The sequence below is a fragment of the Puma concolor genome, chromosome A3, assembly GCF_028749965.1.
Source record: "Puma concolor isolate L17-30 chromosome A3, mPumCon1.1.hap2, whole genome shotgun sequence".
Lineage (NCBI taxonomy): Eukaryota > Metazoa > Chordata > Mammalia > Carnivora > Felidae > Puma > Puma concolor.
Genome location: NC_141669.1, coordinates 40,169,904 through 40,185,664, shown reverse-complemented (window position 1 = coordinate 40,185,664; position 15,761 = coordinate 40,169,904). Strand labels below are relative to the sequence as shown.

At 48.9% G+C, this 15,761-nt stretch overlaps 1 protein-coding gene across 2 annotated transcripts in view; it reads right to left on the bottom strand.

The window, feature by feature from the left end:
* The window catches only part of POLR1A (RNA polymerase I subunit A), a 111,319-nt gene that overhangs the window by 79,185 nt on the left and 16,373 nt on the right, over positions 1-15,761 (bottom strand). For both annotated transcript variants that reach the window (XR_015249075.1, XM_025927126.2), the window contains exons 8-13: positions 15,472-15,577; positions 15,026-15,188; positions 12,186-12,356; positions 11,928-12,050; positions 9,447-9,677; positions 2,286-2,540 (exon numbers count right to left, since the gene is read on the bottom strand). Coding sequence is in view for 1 of the 2 variants with exons in the window: in XM_025927126.2 (XP_025782911.2) it covers positions 2,286-2,540; positions 9,447-9,677; positions 11,928-12,050; positions 12,186-12,356; positions 15,026-15,188; positions 15,472-15,577 (1,049 nt within the window). In the remaining variant the exon portion in view is untranslated. The remainder of the gene's footprint in view (positions 1-2,285; positions 2,541-9,446; positions 9,678-11,927; positions 12,051-12,185; positions 12,357-15,025; positions 15,189-15,471; positions 15,578-15,761) is intronic.

Here is a 15,761-nt window from a genome sequence, read left to right as displayed (position 1 = left end):
CTGCATTTTTGTAACCGTTAGCAAAATAAGGATTCCATTTCTTGGCATTTACACTACAGACTAACTGAAATTTATCAAGAATCACAACCTCTGTACTCTGTTCTGCCTGTCTCCTGACCTGCAACTCGTGGGCATGGGAGCACGTGATGAGGCACATCTGGATTTAAACAGGTCAGTCCTTTGAAGGACGCAGTGTAAGCATGAAGCTTCTGTATAAACTTACTCAATCAAAATGAAGTATAGACCATTCAAGTTCATTGGCCTGAGAACTTCAAAGCACCCCCCATTCCAACTCCTCTAATGTCCAGAGGTCACTGGACATGTACAGAGAACCATCTGGCTGCTCCCTGGTAGTGTCCCCTGTGGTAAAATGTGACCCTGCCTCCAGACTCAGAGAACCACTTTAGTCCTGGGATCCACTTACTGCCATAGTACCTCTTCCATCCCCAGCCTTGCCTGTAAAAGGAGGCTAATAACACATGGTGCCGAGCACCTGAACTTGGGAGTCAACGGTGCTGGGTTCGAGTCTTACATCGTCACTGGCTGGCGAGCTGCTCACTTGTGTTTCCTCATCTGAAAATCACTACTTCTTAAGCTTGTTTTGAGGACTAAACAAGAAAATGTTTGCAGGTCACTCAGAGCAGTGTCTGAGGCACAGGGAGTGCTCAATAGGTGGTGGCTTTTGTTGTCACACAATGACACTCACAACTGTTATTTATGTGAAAAGACAAAAAGCCAAATTTCAAGTTAGTCAACTTATTATTCTAACTTCTGAGGGACCCCAGTGGGCCTTTAACTCCTCTTTCCCACTTTTAGCCTCTTTACTAATCAACAGCTGGCTGCAGCAGGCAGAGAAGGGAAAGAGAGTGAAACTCAAACAGCTGGGTCCAGCACGGAGCCATCCCAGCGTGTCTGATGGCCAGGAGGCTGGGATGCTGGGCCCCTGGCCACTGCCGGATTCTCTGGGTGGCAGATGACTGCTGAGAAGAGAAGTTCCCAGGTGGAGAAAGCACTGACCAATGCTGGACGTCTCCGAGCAGCCTCCCGTGCTCCCCTGGCTGCAGACGTCTTCTCCTGCAGAAGGTTGGCAAGACCCCCAGAGGGGGAAAGAAGCAAAGCCCCGAGGACCCGGGAGCTCCCTGTAACTTCCTCCGCCTTCTCAGCAGTGTGCTGGTCCAAGCACTTCATGTAAACGTGGACACTAACAGTACCTATTCTAAGGGCTCTGCCAAGGATGAAAGGGGAAGCCTCTGAAGTGCTTTGCACAGTGTCTACCATTGAAAAAGGGCTTGGCAAATGGTAGCCATAATTCCATGTTACTATTACTACTGATTCTTTCATACTCCACCACAATCCAACTGAACGACATAGAATTGTGAATCACTGTGACACAAACCACTGATAATTTAAAAGGCGTCAGGCCCCAGGATGGGTGGTGAGGGGTAAATGGAGTCTGGAACATACTCTGCTCTCTTTCCTTCAGCCTGGCTCTTTCCCCACCCTCTTGCTCTCATGAACACTCACTGACTCAGGCCCCTGCCACTTAATGGAATGGGTCAGCTGGCCGGGCAAGGGGGAAGGAAACTGAATCCTTCTCTTGTACCCCACTGGACAGCCATGACCACATGGCGCGGCTTTAAAAATGTTTTTAAATGTTTGTTTATTTATTTTGAGAGAGAGTACTAGTCGGGGAGAGGGGCCGAGAAAGAGGGAGAGAGAATCGTAAGCAGGCTCCACGCTCAGCATGGAGCCCGATGCGGGGCTCGATCCCACGACTGTGAGATCATGACGTGAGCCGAAATCAAGAGTTGGACGCTCAACTGACTGAGCCACCCAGGTGCCCCTACGTGGCTCTGCTTTTAAGGACCAACCTCAGTGACGAAGTCAGGGATTCAAAGAGGAGACACCTTCATGGGCTAGAGGGATCTCATCTGGGCCCTTGGGTTAAGCTGTCTCTAAAAACTCATGCTTGTCAGAACTCAAAGGATCAAAGTCATCTGGGGATCATAAGGACCATCATAGTTAGGATGCTAATGCTTGCTGAAGGCTAATAACTTGTACAATGCAAACATAAGTCTGGAAGAAAAGACCTCTTACAGAGCTAACAGTTAATACCCTCTAAGCAACTACAGGGCTGAAAACCCCACCTGGAAGAAGCCAGGACCCTCTATTCCATAGGCCTCTGCCCTAGAGCTACCCACTGACACCAGAAGACAAAGAGCCCAGACCTAGAATGCCAAGTTGTGTCAGCGAAGACCATGGAACCGCCTCAAGGTCAGACCTACCTTGGGAACAAGGTACTGCTGATCTGTACAGGCCAGGACGTAGGCCTCAGCCCGGCCCAGTTCACTCTGGGGGAAGTGGGCATTCATCTCGTCTCCATCAAAGTCGGCATTATACGCCTTGCAGTTGGCATAATGGAGCCGCAGGACTTTCTCTTCGGGCAGGATGCGGGCATGGTGTGCCTGGATGGAGGGTCTGTGCAGGGTGGGCTGTCGGTTCAGCAGGAGGATGTCCCCATTCTTCACATGCCGGCACACCTGGGGGCAGAGCAGAGCAAAGGGGGGAGGTCGGTGACAACTTCAGCATCATCACTATTGTTCCCAGGGCTCTCCTCAGCCTGGTCTGCAAATGGCTTCCATCCATCTCCTGTTTTATTCAACCAAACGAAAGGGGAATTGGTCCCTTTTTTTAAGAAAGAAACTTTTCAAAAAAATTTTTTTAATGTTTATTCATTCTTGAAGGAGAGAGGGAGACAGAGCATGAGTGGGGAGGAGCAGAGAGAGGGAGACACAGAACTCAAAGCAGACTCCAGGCTCTATGCTGTCAGCACAGAGCCCGACACAGGGCTCGAACTCACGAACCACAAGATCATGACCTGAGCCGAAGTCGGACGCTCAACCGACTGAGCCACCCAGGCACCCCTGAAACCCTAGAAATCTTTGAGAAATAGCTACTAGCCCAGTGTAGCTCTGATCCCGGCTCTGGGCTCAGAGATGCAAGTGACAGATGAGGCCCCAGGCCCCTGTTCAGTAACCTTTGTCTTCTTCAGAGAGGTATGGCCTTTCCAGAGTCTTGGATTCCTCTGAAAAAGGGTCTAGGGAAAGAAATGAACACATCTGACGACAGCATGTCTGCATGGAGCTGTGAAACCCCTAGCTTGAAAGGACCTAGCAGACCTCTGGGATTCCCCGCACTGCCCCCTGCCCCAGGCACATGAGAATAGGTTGTTTTAAACATGAATCCTAGGTTTTAGAACTATCTCACCCAATCTCTGGAACACAGAGTTTTGAGTCCCAGTTCAATGCCTTCTGAAAACATTCTGTTGCACTTAAAACATTAAAAAGAAATTTAAATTGCCATAGTCTTTTGGGAAAGCAATCTGACAACAGATTTAAGAACGTTTAAAACTCCTTTCCTTTTGGCATTTCAGAAGGAAAAAAGTGCCAATGTCAGGTTACATAAACACATATGTTTAAGCAGCAGTGCTCACAGCGGACAAACATGAAATAACTTGGGCTGCTCCACAGAAGCGGCATGGGTATGTAAACCATGATATACACTATGGAATACTATGCAGTGATGAAAAAAACGGAGTTAAATACTCATCCTTCCGTGATGGCGATGATATATTCAAGTAAAAAAAAAAAAAAGGAAAAGAAAAAGAAAATCCAGGTGCCATATAAGGTGACAGGATGAGGCGACTTAAAACCCAAGACAATTCTTTATGTATTTATACGTACAAGGGAAAGGTTTCTTGGCTCCCTACCCAGCTGTCCCTATGGACTCCGCAGGTACAAGGGCACATGGGAAAAGTAAGGCACAGAGTACATCTTTACCTCTACACATCTTAGTCCTGTTCCTGCAACAATGCGTGTGTATTACTCCTATTCATTTTTTTTTTTTTTAAAGATCTCCAACTATTTTTAAGAAAAGCAACAAGTACTGCCCAAGTGATATGCTCATTGTGGGGCAGAAAACTCAGAGAACAGAATAAAAGACGACAAGTAATTTTACTCCTTAAAAGATAGCCACCATTCACACTTTTTTCCCCCTTACCAATACGCCACTGGTCATGTCCTCCTGACAGAACACCAGTTCCCACAAAGCTGACTCTAGTGGAGGGCTCACTGAGCTTTATACTGCCCTTTATCTTACCTTATGTTAGCTACTGGGCTTCCTAAATGATGAACCCAAAAGCTATTTTAAAAGAGAAATGTATGAAGGCAGCTGTCCCAGCCATTCTGCAGGCCCCCTGAGCAGCTCAAATCAGTCTTGGTCAGACCCTTCCCACCCAAATGGACTTGGTCCCAAATGGACTTGGTCAGACCCCTCCTACCCAAGTTTCCCTCAATTATAGCAGGTAACAGGTTGGGGGTAACAAATTCCTCCAAGTCTAGTCTCTTTATGTTGCCCACATTTATGAAGCTGAACCAGAAAGGTGACTCCAGAGAGTCTAGAAGTAGACAAAAGATCCTGTCCCCATCCACCCCACCTCACCCCAAATTTTCAGCTGAGCTGAAAGTTTCCTCCAGGTCAGGGAAGCAAGGAGCAAAACCCTGAAATTCTAAATGGCAGTTCTAAAAGCACTTAGCAAGGAGGCAGTCTTTCCGCGCTCCAAGGAGTTCGAACATTCCCCTCTCTGCCCCCACATCCATGTTTCCAAGGAGACCTGAACTCTGAGAATTCTCATGAGGGTCTGTCCAGGGCACGTCATAGAGACTGAGCTGACTTTCAAGGTCTTATTTCTTTAGCTTCTCCAGGGAGAAACTGCCCAGACCTGTGGGCAAAACCCCAGGATGGGCCTCAGATTTGAGTCTCGTAAATTTGAGACATCCTCTAGTATAAGCAAACCCCACAGCTGGGAAGGCAAGCAGGCCAGTCTGGCAGGCACCAGCCAATCCAAACAGAAGCCCTGGAGCAAAGGGAGCTCCCCTCGCCAACCCAAACCTGAGGCCCTTCCTTTCTCTTGTATCTAAATAAATACTGCAGTGAAAATTAGCATGCCCCAGTGCCCGGGTCAGAGTTTTCAGAAGCAGACCCAGAGCCAAAGAGCGGCTTCTGGCAGGCTGCTGGGCTGGGAAATGAGCCTCAGCCGTCCTGGTCACCCCCTCCCAACTTACAAGGCCCAGAGGAAGGGACAGAGATTTCACACCTCCCAAGGGAAATGGGTCCTGTCAGTCACCCTTTTCCTTCTCACCTAACCTGCGGTCCGTCCTTCCCCGGACAAGGCTCCCTGCTTCCCAGTCATGACCCCAGCTCTTTAGTCTAGTCCTGATCTACGTGTAACGCGTTAACCAAAATCTGCAAAACATTACAAATATGTTATAAGTACACACGTACGTAATTATACAAGTTAGCATCGTTTATAATGTTACTGAGATTTTGGAAAATAGGGGTGCCTGGGTGGCTAAGTGGTTGAGTGTCTGACTTCAGCTCGGGTCGTGATCTCATGGTTCGTGGGTTTGAGCCCCGTATCGGGCTCTGTGCTGACAGCTCAGTGCCTGGAGTCTGCTTACGATTCTGTGTCTCCCTCTCTCTCTGCCCTTCCCCTGCTGCTGTTGCTATCTCTCAAAAATATATAAAGATCTAAAAAAAGAGAGATTTTGGAAAATAAAAATAATCATCCTTCATCCCCACGTCCTGATGTTAAGAGCCACTTTTCCCTCATAAAGTCCCTTCCTGTCTTCGCCCCTGGTTACAGGTCCAACGTGGCCCTCCCACCTCAGTGCCTCCCTCATCTCAGCCTGGGCCCATCTACTCCGCAGGAGTTTCCTGAGCACCTCTTGCATGCTGGGTGCTGAGAACACCCTGCCCGTGTCCTCATGGAATTTAGGCATTGGACGGAGGATGAATGTGAATGGGTGCACGCATGGTGACAACACCACACAATGAGAACAAGGGGTGGGGTGGGGGTGATGAGTGTGTGGTGGGAACACCATGGGGCGCACCTCCCACAGTTTTGAGAGTGTCAAACTACAGAACACAAGCAGGACACCTGCTTTTGTTTTTTGTTTTTTTTTTAATTTTTTTTTTTTCAACGTTTATTTATTTTTGGGACAGAGAGAGACAGAGCATGAACGGGCGAGGGGCAGAGAGAGAGGGAGACACAGAATCGGAAACAGGCTCCAGGCTCTGAGCCATCAGCCCAGAGCCCGACGCGGGGCTCGAACTCACAGACCGCAAGATCGTGACCTGGCTGAAGTCGGACGCTTAACCGACTGCGCCACCCAGGCGCCCCCAGGACACCTGCTTTTGTAAACAGAGTCTTCCGGGCACGTGGCCAGGCCCATTCATTTATGTGCTGCCTGCGCTGGCTCTGACACTCCCAAGGCAGGGTTGATTAGCTGCACCAGAGACCATGTGGTCCCCAGAGAGCCTAATATATTTACAACCGGGCCCTTGGCTGGAAAAGTTTGCAGACCCCTGCCCCAGAGGATGAGGGCTTTGCTGAGACCCGAAGGACTAGCAGGAATTGGCCCGGGAGCATGGGGGAGGGCAGTGATCCAGGCGGGGACACAAATACACGAGGGCAAGGCCTGAAGGGAAGGGACTCTGCAATGATGGGGGCCAGCTGGAACATGGAGGCAAGCTGAGAGGTGAGGCTGGAGGGGAAAACGGACAGTGTGCCCAGGACTGGAACTGAAGTCAGAAGACCAGAGAACGGGCCCGCCCCATTCAACCTCACCACTGCTCGGAACGCACTTCAGTCACTTCCCAGGAACTGACCGGCCTGTGGCAGCAGGCCAACCTTCCCTCTCTGAAGCTCTGGATACCACTCACCTCCGACCCCACAGACGTAACCAAGGCCGTGTCAAGTTCTCTGTGCAACTGCCTCATCCTTGCATCCCAATCACGTCAGAAACCCTGTAACCTTCTGCTGGTCTTTCAGATGCCCTTAGCTACTGGCCCCGCTGCCTCATGAGAGCTCTGAAACCTGACTGCTCCCACTCTTCGAACTGCTCTCCTGCGTCACAAGTGACCTTCATTTGGACAAATCGGATGCACCCTCTCTGTTTCTGCACTCTACTCAGACTTCACATGGAACTTCATGAGCATCTAACAGGTATCCCTGGGAGATATGAAGATACCCAGGGCTGCTCTTTCCCACAACCACATGTGGGAAACAGATGCAGATGCCAAATGAGGAGGCCCAGCTCCCCCACCCCCCAACCACTCTCCCTCAGCTTCCCCGGTCCTCCCTGCCTTCCTCCGGCTTCCACATTTCAGCCCGTGAGTCCCCCATTTTCTCTCTCCACTGTACTTTGTGCTCAGAGTTCACGCTCTGAAAATTAACTCTTACGGCCCTTAATTTAAGTCCCACACATCCACCTCTCACAGGAGATGGGCCTTTAGATTCCCCACCATCACCTCACTTTACAGGGGCCCGATGTACCTCCTGTCAGGGCACTGCCACTCTCCTGTGCTGGGAACCACAACTTGGTTCTCACCTCCTGTCTCTTCCACAGCCTTGACCCCCACGCTATCCAAGTCAGCCCCTCCCCCCAAACATCCCTGCCATAACCTTCACTTTCCTGCAGCCTTCAGGCTGGCCCTCACCTGCCTCCTGATGACTGAATCCTCCGTGCCCTCCCACCCTCAGGAGCCCTTTTGTTGTTGTTGTTGTTGAGTTTGCATCACATTATTTCTAATAAGAACTGCATCTCAGTCACCATCAAGATACAAAGATAAATACTGATAAAGCATGTAAGTGCATCATGCATATTCAAGCCACAACCAAGAGTATGTTTCCGTCCTTACTGGGCATCTTAATCTACACACCTGAAAACCAACTATAACTTTTTTGATCAAACACACATAATTTCTTTTTTATCTTTAAAGTTCTTTGACTTCCATGTGCCTTTCTTGCTGAGCATCAAGCACTAAAGCCAGAAGTCTCTGTTGCTAGTCCCTGTTGTGTCTGCCACACCACCGAGCAGTGATGCCACACATTCCCTGGTGATGCCCCCACCACGCTGTAAACTCCAGAGTAGCGCGGCCTTGTCTACAGTGACTGGCAAAGCGCGGCACAGAGAGCAGTGGGTCCTCTGTACCGCCGACCCCCACTCCACTCTCCATTTTTCTCCCCAATTTTCCAACCATGAGACTCTTTCACGTGTTTGGCTTGAGTTAACTGGAAGACTACCTCATGTTTGTCTTGCTTCACCCACAAGTTACGTGAAGTACACCTCGAGATCTCCTGCATCCCTTACACAGCTCCTACCAAAACACCAGGCGCTTCAGAAAGGCAGAATAATCCCATGAGCCTCAACATAAACCTTACTTCATGCACTAGAAAAGAACAAAACAGGTGACCTGATTTGTGTCTGCCTGTGTCCCCCACGGCCAAAGCAGAAAATGGGTAGCATGCTACTGCTGTACCTTGGCAAAGCAGTGAGACAGGAAGTGAGAGGAGAGGCTGTGGTGAAGAACCAACAGTCACCACAACAAGGCCACAGCGCTTCCCTAATCCTTTTTGTTCCTCCTCCAAAGTTCCCTCAAGGCCGATGGAAACTTTGTAGAGCTCCACCTCATTACTAAAGACCTGGGTCAGCCACTAGGTCTGTACATGTCAGAGAACCACGCAGACGAACACTCACTCTATCAGTCCCCTAAGTTAAACCCAAATAAAGATCCATTTCACCTCAGTAACTTCTGCCGCTACTGCCTGGCTAGGGGTCATGTTATGCTCCCCCCAGCATAAATGGCTACTATTTAGCAGGACACAAATGTCACTCACCAATTTCATACCCCCAGCTAATCAATTACGTACTCTTTCCAGTGGAGCCGAGGTAAGCTTTGGGATCCCTTAACACAGAACTACAAGCAGCCATCAGCAACTGCCAGGAAATGAGGCATCAGATGAAACCTGTGGGTCACCAATTATCACGGGCACAGCACATTTCCTTCCTTTAGGTCAGTTCTCAAACATTAGCAGGCAGAGGAACCCTCCAGAGCACTTGCTAAAACACAGATTCCTGGGCCCCATTCCCAGAGATTCTAATTCATTTTGCGGGGGGTTGGGGAGAAGAGGGTGAATGTGCATTTCTCACAAGTCCTAGGGACGCTGCTGCTGCTAACCTCAGAACCACCCTTTGAGGAGCCCTGCTTAAGGACAGCAAACTCTCCTGCTCCAGGATCACAACTGAGTCATCATTAGAGAGTACTTCTCGAGTCTTTGATGTGTGCCCAGCACCGTGCTGCATGTCATGGGACAGCCAAATGAAGCTTGAATCATGGTGTCAAGATCCTAGGAATGCCAGCTCGAGCTGGGAAGATAAAGTAAGCCCCATGAAACCCCTAAGGAACACCCACATGCAGGGGAAGCTTCATCTTGTGAAGGCAGAACAGCTCATGGATTCCTGTGTCAGCACTCATGGCTGGCAGTCACAGGGCAGCCAGACAGGAGCTGGCCGAGCCCCTGAGCAAATCTGTCCACTACTCACAATTTTTGTCCCCTGGGGCTTAGGTGCCCCCGTGGCTGGTGTCAGGAGCTGTTTGGCCACGGCTTCCCGCTGTGTCAGGTCCACAGCACTCAGGGCCGTACGACTGCCATCCTCGTTGATGACCATGGAGGCTCCCGGGTGCACACTGGGGCCATTGATGACCGCTTGCCTCAGTTCCTGAACATTCCAGGGGGTGACTGGCTGAGGGTAGGTCAGTTTTGTGGCAAACACCTGGAAACAGGGAGTGGATATGAAAATTCGGGGTAGGCAGGAAAGATCGTATAGAGATTCAAAATCTGACTCAACAGGCTGTGAGACTTCTTCCCCATGACGTGAAGGTGCTATCTTAGCCACAAAGGTCCTTCAGGGAGTATGCAACATCCTGTCTGTCTTCTCCACAAAGCCATTTATCTAGACTTGAGGCCCCAAGGGAATAGAGATCAAGCCTCCTTTCCTAGCAGTCTGTCTGGAGAGAAAAATTTGAGTGTTGCATTTACACATTAAAATTTTTTTCACCCATTCTAAAACTTCATCATTTCCTCACCCACCAATCAATTCACAGTCCCCAAAGGCAACACAGAATGGGACACTAACTTGAGAGAGGCAGCAAATACCCGCCCTCAAGTACCACCACAGCCCCCTCCACTCCAGTAGACATCACTAACCCAGACATGGCGTTGGAGCCTCTACCCAGCAGTTTTGGCTGCCACTGCAATCAAGGTGGCACTTGAGATGAAACCAATTCAGTCTCCTGATATATGAGAAAGTGCAGCGTTACCACTTAACGCTTAACCTGCAATATACTCCAAGAGGAGTTATGTGGTTAAGTAAGTTTCTAAGTGGCTGAATGTTATAAACACTCTGATGCTCCTACATGCACACAACCGTATCAGAGACTATGCAGAGTCCTTCATAAAGAACCTGGTTGAACTCTGTCCAGGTTCTTTGTCCAGGTCTCTGCTTAAACAACACTTTGCGAAAAGCCTTACCTGCCACCCCAGCCAGTGCTCCCTTTCCCCATGGCCTATTCTGTTTTTTCCAATGCACTGACCACCACCTGACAGTGTTTATGCTCCTATATATTCCTTTATTTGTCTCCACCACTGGAATGTAAGCCTCTCAGGGGACACTCTACTCGGTCTGGTTCACTGCTCATCTCTAGCTCATTCCCCAAACTTATTTCAGTTCCTCTGCTCCCATGACACCTCTCCACGGTGCTTTACGGGAAGGGTGTGCCACAAGGGACCAAGAGGCAATCTCGCACAGTCAGCTCCTCACAGCCATCCTGTGAGTAACACCCCCAGGCTACCATGGCCCTGAGACCTGAACAGGCTGGAGGTAGGCAGAGGGGGAGTCCCTCCTTAGGACAAGTCATTATGAAATGAACCCACATCCGAGAACCGGCACCTCTGAAGGTGGAAACAAGAGGCAGCACTACAGGTCTCTCCCAAAGCTGGGATGCTCTATGCATTGTGAGGCCAAAGGCTATGGGGGTAGTCCATGCCTTCTGTCCAAAGCAAGCAACAAATAGCAACGAAATGGGCCTCAGACTCAGGAAGGTCACAACTGGGCTTCATAATACCTTTCTCTGCCACCTGACCCAGCTTCCAGACATAAAGATCTATGGCTCTAGGAGGCAGTGGGTCCAGGACTAAGCTTTCTCTGACTCCTGGCCTCTCATATGTGTGCCTTTGCCCAGGAAGCCGAGTGTACCCCAGAGAGACGAGGCAGCGGGCATACAGGGGACCATCAGAACACTTGAGCTCTGCTCATTACCAGCGCTCCCCAGAGAGCAGCAGAGGGGGCAGTGTGTGAGGAAATGAGACTCTCCACAAAGGGAAATAAACCACCTTCATATTACTGACCTCAAGGCCCATTAAGGAGGAAGCCAATTAAAGCGCTACTGCTAATGCGCACCACAGCCCGAATGGGTGGGGAAGTGAGAAAAGGAGGCTGGCTCCCTGAGGAAACACTAATGGGTGGATGGGGCACACTGCTCACCCCCAAGGAGCTGGGAGGATGGATGACACACACACAGAGCCCTCTCTGGAGGTTTTCTCCCTTCCTGAGCCTGGCAACTAAGTGTACACATTCCTGTCTCCTAATGCCTGGCAAGTGCATGGGACGGAAACCCCCCCTTTCCCTCTTCCTCGTCTCTGTCCTGCATTCAATCTGACTAGGAAGGTTTAGAGACTAGGCTTTGAGAGGCAGGAGGAAGATACGCAGGCGGGGATGTGGCAGTTGGCTCCCTGCTTGCCCAGGAAGGGTCTTCCTTGTAGGTACAAGGTGTTTGGAGACCTGGTAAAGAGTGAAAGCAATACCATCACACAGCCTCACGTCCCTGCCAAATGGCTTGTTCAGGAAGAAGCAAAAGCTGTCCCCACCCAAGCCACAACCAGTGTGCTGCACACCTTCCCCCCCAGCCCTCAGCACTCCCATGTACCACACCCAACAGTAGCAGAGAGGCCCCACCACACACACCATAGGAATTCCAATTTCGTTGGTGTTAATGTACATGTCTGGGCAGATGACAGAGCGGGCCGCATAGTCCACTCGCTTTCCCATCATGTGCTTTCGGAATAAGCCATCCTTCTTCTCCAGGATCTTTACGCAGGAAAAAAGTCCACAGAAAGCAGTTTAAAGAAAAAAAAAGTATACTTATTATTTTCTTGTTTCAAAACAAATACAGTTATTATTTAACCCCTTCGGTTAGCAATGGGGATCCAACTTCCTGCTCACCTGTCTAATGCCAGGGTACTTTTCCATCATTAATTTATCCATTTCACTATCAAACACGATATTGACGTGGCTCTGAAGACGAATCCAAATGTTGTAAAGTTTGTCTGTGAGGGACTGGCCAGGAAGTGTACTCAAAAAGGATCGGTCCAGGGCAATCGAAGAGTCTTTTTCCTGGCAAGACACAATCAAGAAAAGAGGCATGATGGAAAAACCTCACAAAGGCCAGGCTTTGTTTTGTTTTTCTCTCTTCCTCTAGCTCTGACAAATGATGAGCTCTGGAGTTTGCCTTTATGTCTTTTGTCTTATGCCTAAGTCTTTTTTGCCACTGATGGATCAGTGACAAAGTCCTGATAAATCTATCTTGTCAGTTTGTATCAACATAACATCAGCCCCATCATATACATTTACCAGTCTGTGTTTTTCTGATAGTAAAATGAACTCAAGTTTACATGCGAGCTTTCTCTCTCTCTTTTTTTTTTAAACTAACATGTATTTATTATCTCACAGTTTCTGTAAGTCAGGAATCTGGGCACAGCCCAAGTAGGTTCTCTGCTTCAGAGCCTCCCCTAGGCTGCAATAAAGGAGTCAGTCAGAGCCATGGTCTCATCTGAAGGTTCAACTGGGGAAGGATCCATCTCTAAGCTGATACGGCTGTTGGCAGGATGCAATTCCCAGAGAGTGGCTGGACTGGGGGCCTCAGTTCCTAGTTGGCTATTGGCCAGAGGCCACTTACAATTATGTGCCTTGTAGGCTTCTCCAACACAATAGGTTGTTTCACTGAACTGTGAAACCCAAGAAAGTAATGGAGGGGTCTGCTACCAGCAGCTGTTGTAGTCCCTTACTACCTAATTCTTCAGACCACCGTATAAATTCTTGCCCCTTCAATACTCTTCATGAAACTCTGTTATCCTGCCAGATAACTGATTCTCATATGGAATTTCACCTTTGTTTACGGTTTTGGAAAATCTTGATTTGAAGCACTTACGAAAATATAAGTGGAAGAATTTCTTAAAAGTAAAAATGTTTGCTATGTTATTTTCTATTTTATCAATTAAAATGTGGGTCCCCAACTGAGATACGTCAAGTGACTGGCTGATCTCCAAGCCTCACTGGAATATCTGAACCAATCCTTTTTAATATTTCTGTCCCTGGCTCTGCCTCCTTCTCTTCTCTCCCTACCTGCCCAGAAGACAGGCCCTTAAGCTGCCTGACAGCACCACCTACTGACACTGTCTGGCCACCTACTAGCCCCAACTGGCTAGGTATGACACTGGAGACCGATGTCCCCCAGTGTGAGTGAGATGATGAGAAGAAATCTGTTAGTGTGTTGGGAGAGGTATGAGGGGAGGGGCGAAGCTCTAGTAAATAAGACTGCCAAGAAAACCATTACTGAAGTGGGTTTGTCCTCCACCCTGAGAAATAAAGGCATCTTCTTTAGATATAGGGAGGACAGATGTATTTTCTGCTCTGAGGAAGCCTCACAGGGAGAGATGGTCACCTGTATGACGACAGGGGCGATGTCAGCCTAACTTACTGCTTATGATATTACCTGATTCAGGGCTATGTGATGACTCATGCAAGGAGACCCTGTCTCACTAGCATATACTCAGTGCCTAGTGTAGCCCCTGGCCCCCATCAGGCATTCATAATTCAGGAGAGGGCTGCCACAGAAAAGGAATGCAGGGAGCAAATAGGGAAAGAAATAAGAACATGTCCTGTTAATCACACAGAAAGGAGGCACTGCGACTTCAGGTAGCAAGGACCTTAAGAATCCAAAAGGATGTTGTTTATTTCTGCAGACACTCGGCCTTTTTGTTCCTATTTTCTTTTTTTTGACAAAGCGCTGCTCTAATTTCAAGGGACACTGAAGTAAAAGTTCTTAGCCCTGGTCTTGGCTATCTTAACGGCCTTCCCCCTAAACTGGACTAGGGCCTGCAGATTGCATGTTCCTCCTAGGCTGAAGGTTTTTGAAAGCACACCTATGCTGACAGGTCAGAAAACTTAAAACCAAAGACAGTCCAGAGGAGAGTATGGATAACCCACAGCACAAGTGTCCAGGCAGACAGTGGCGCCACCTGGTGATGGGACTGGCTCACAGCGAACTGTTGCAGGCAGCTGGAAGCAGCCTGAGAGCCCTGTCCACTCAAGGCTGAGACAGCCTTCCTGCTTCCATCCAGACGGCATCTCGGAACGGGGAAGGATCTCCATGATCTCAGCAAGCTTTCTGAGTGCCTGATTCATCTTTATACCCATGGAAGACCTGGCATACTGAAGTAGGCTCAGAAAGTCGGCTGAAATGGGAAAACTGAATCCAGCTCTACTGTTTACGGAGAACGAAGCTGAAGCCTCAAACCTGACAGTCCTATTCTGGGAAATTCCTAGAATCAACAACACTGCCCTCCTGAACCCAATGCTAGAGGTCTTAATGAGCCAAAAACAGAGCTGGATGACTCAGGCTCTGGCACCATAACCCAAAAGAAACATTCTTAGAGCTGACAGACTCTTCTTTCTGGAGCTGCCAATCACTGCTATAGAGGCTAGGTGGCCCAGAACAGCCTCTATATAAACTCTTACCACAAACCATACACATTTTATAGTGGAAATGGGCCCAGGAAATTAAAGCAACTCAACAAAGGTTACTGGGGCAGAACCTAGATCTTTCCATGCTCATATCATGCTTTCCCCCTGACATTACCTAGGTACCCCAAATGAGAGCTCACACACAGCTGTACAGAATTCCCAACCAGCATCTCCCCGCACCCCCAGCGTTCTGCATCTGCACTGTGGGCATTAGAACTAAACATATATGCTTATGACGTCAGCTCCAAAGCAGCCCTGACCTCATCCTTGGCAGGTGCTGCCACCTCACATGGCAGCTCCTGTTCTTGGGCCATCAACGCCAGAAGTTTTCGGATCAGGACCATGTCCTTCATGACAGCCTGCAAGTTCACCGTCTGGCCATTAGTAAACATCTGGTCCCCTAGCCGATTGACAGGGCGATACCTGTAGGGGGACACATGGAACTGTTTAGTGTGAGGGAAGGGTCACGTTCTTCAGACTCTTGCCTGTCCCTGCTATGAGCAACTCACAACCCACCACACTCAGAAACCAACCAACATTTCTATTACATTCAAGACAATACTCCCAACTACCCGCAATTTGGGTGTGGAACTGCTGATTTACTTCTCAGTGCCCTGGCCCTTCAAGCCTCTCCCAGAAGTCATTATTCAATGAATCGCTCAAGAAACCTTTTCCAGGTGAAATAAAGTCAATTAAAGGGCATTACCTTGAGGGGGGCACCACCAAGAAATCCAAAAAGAACATACTGGGATTGAATCTGGACTCCATGCCAACATCTTCCAGTCCCAAAAAAAGGTAATTCAGAAAGAATCCTGTATTTGAAATAAACCAAAATGATCATTTAAATCTATGTGTAAGGGCAGGGATGGATGACCACAAAATTCTACTGGGTGAAAAAAAACCCAGAATATGAGACAACATGTGGAGTTAAATCACATTTTTCTTTCTAAAATCAAGCAAAAAATAGTGTCTGCCTGTTGAGAACGTGCACGCAGG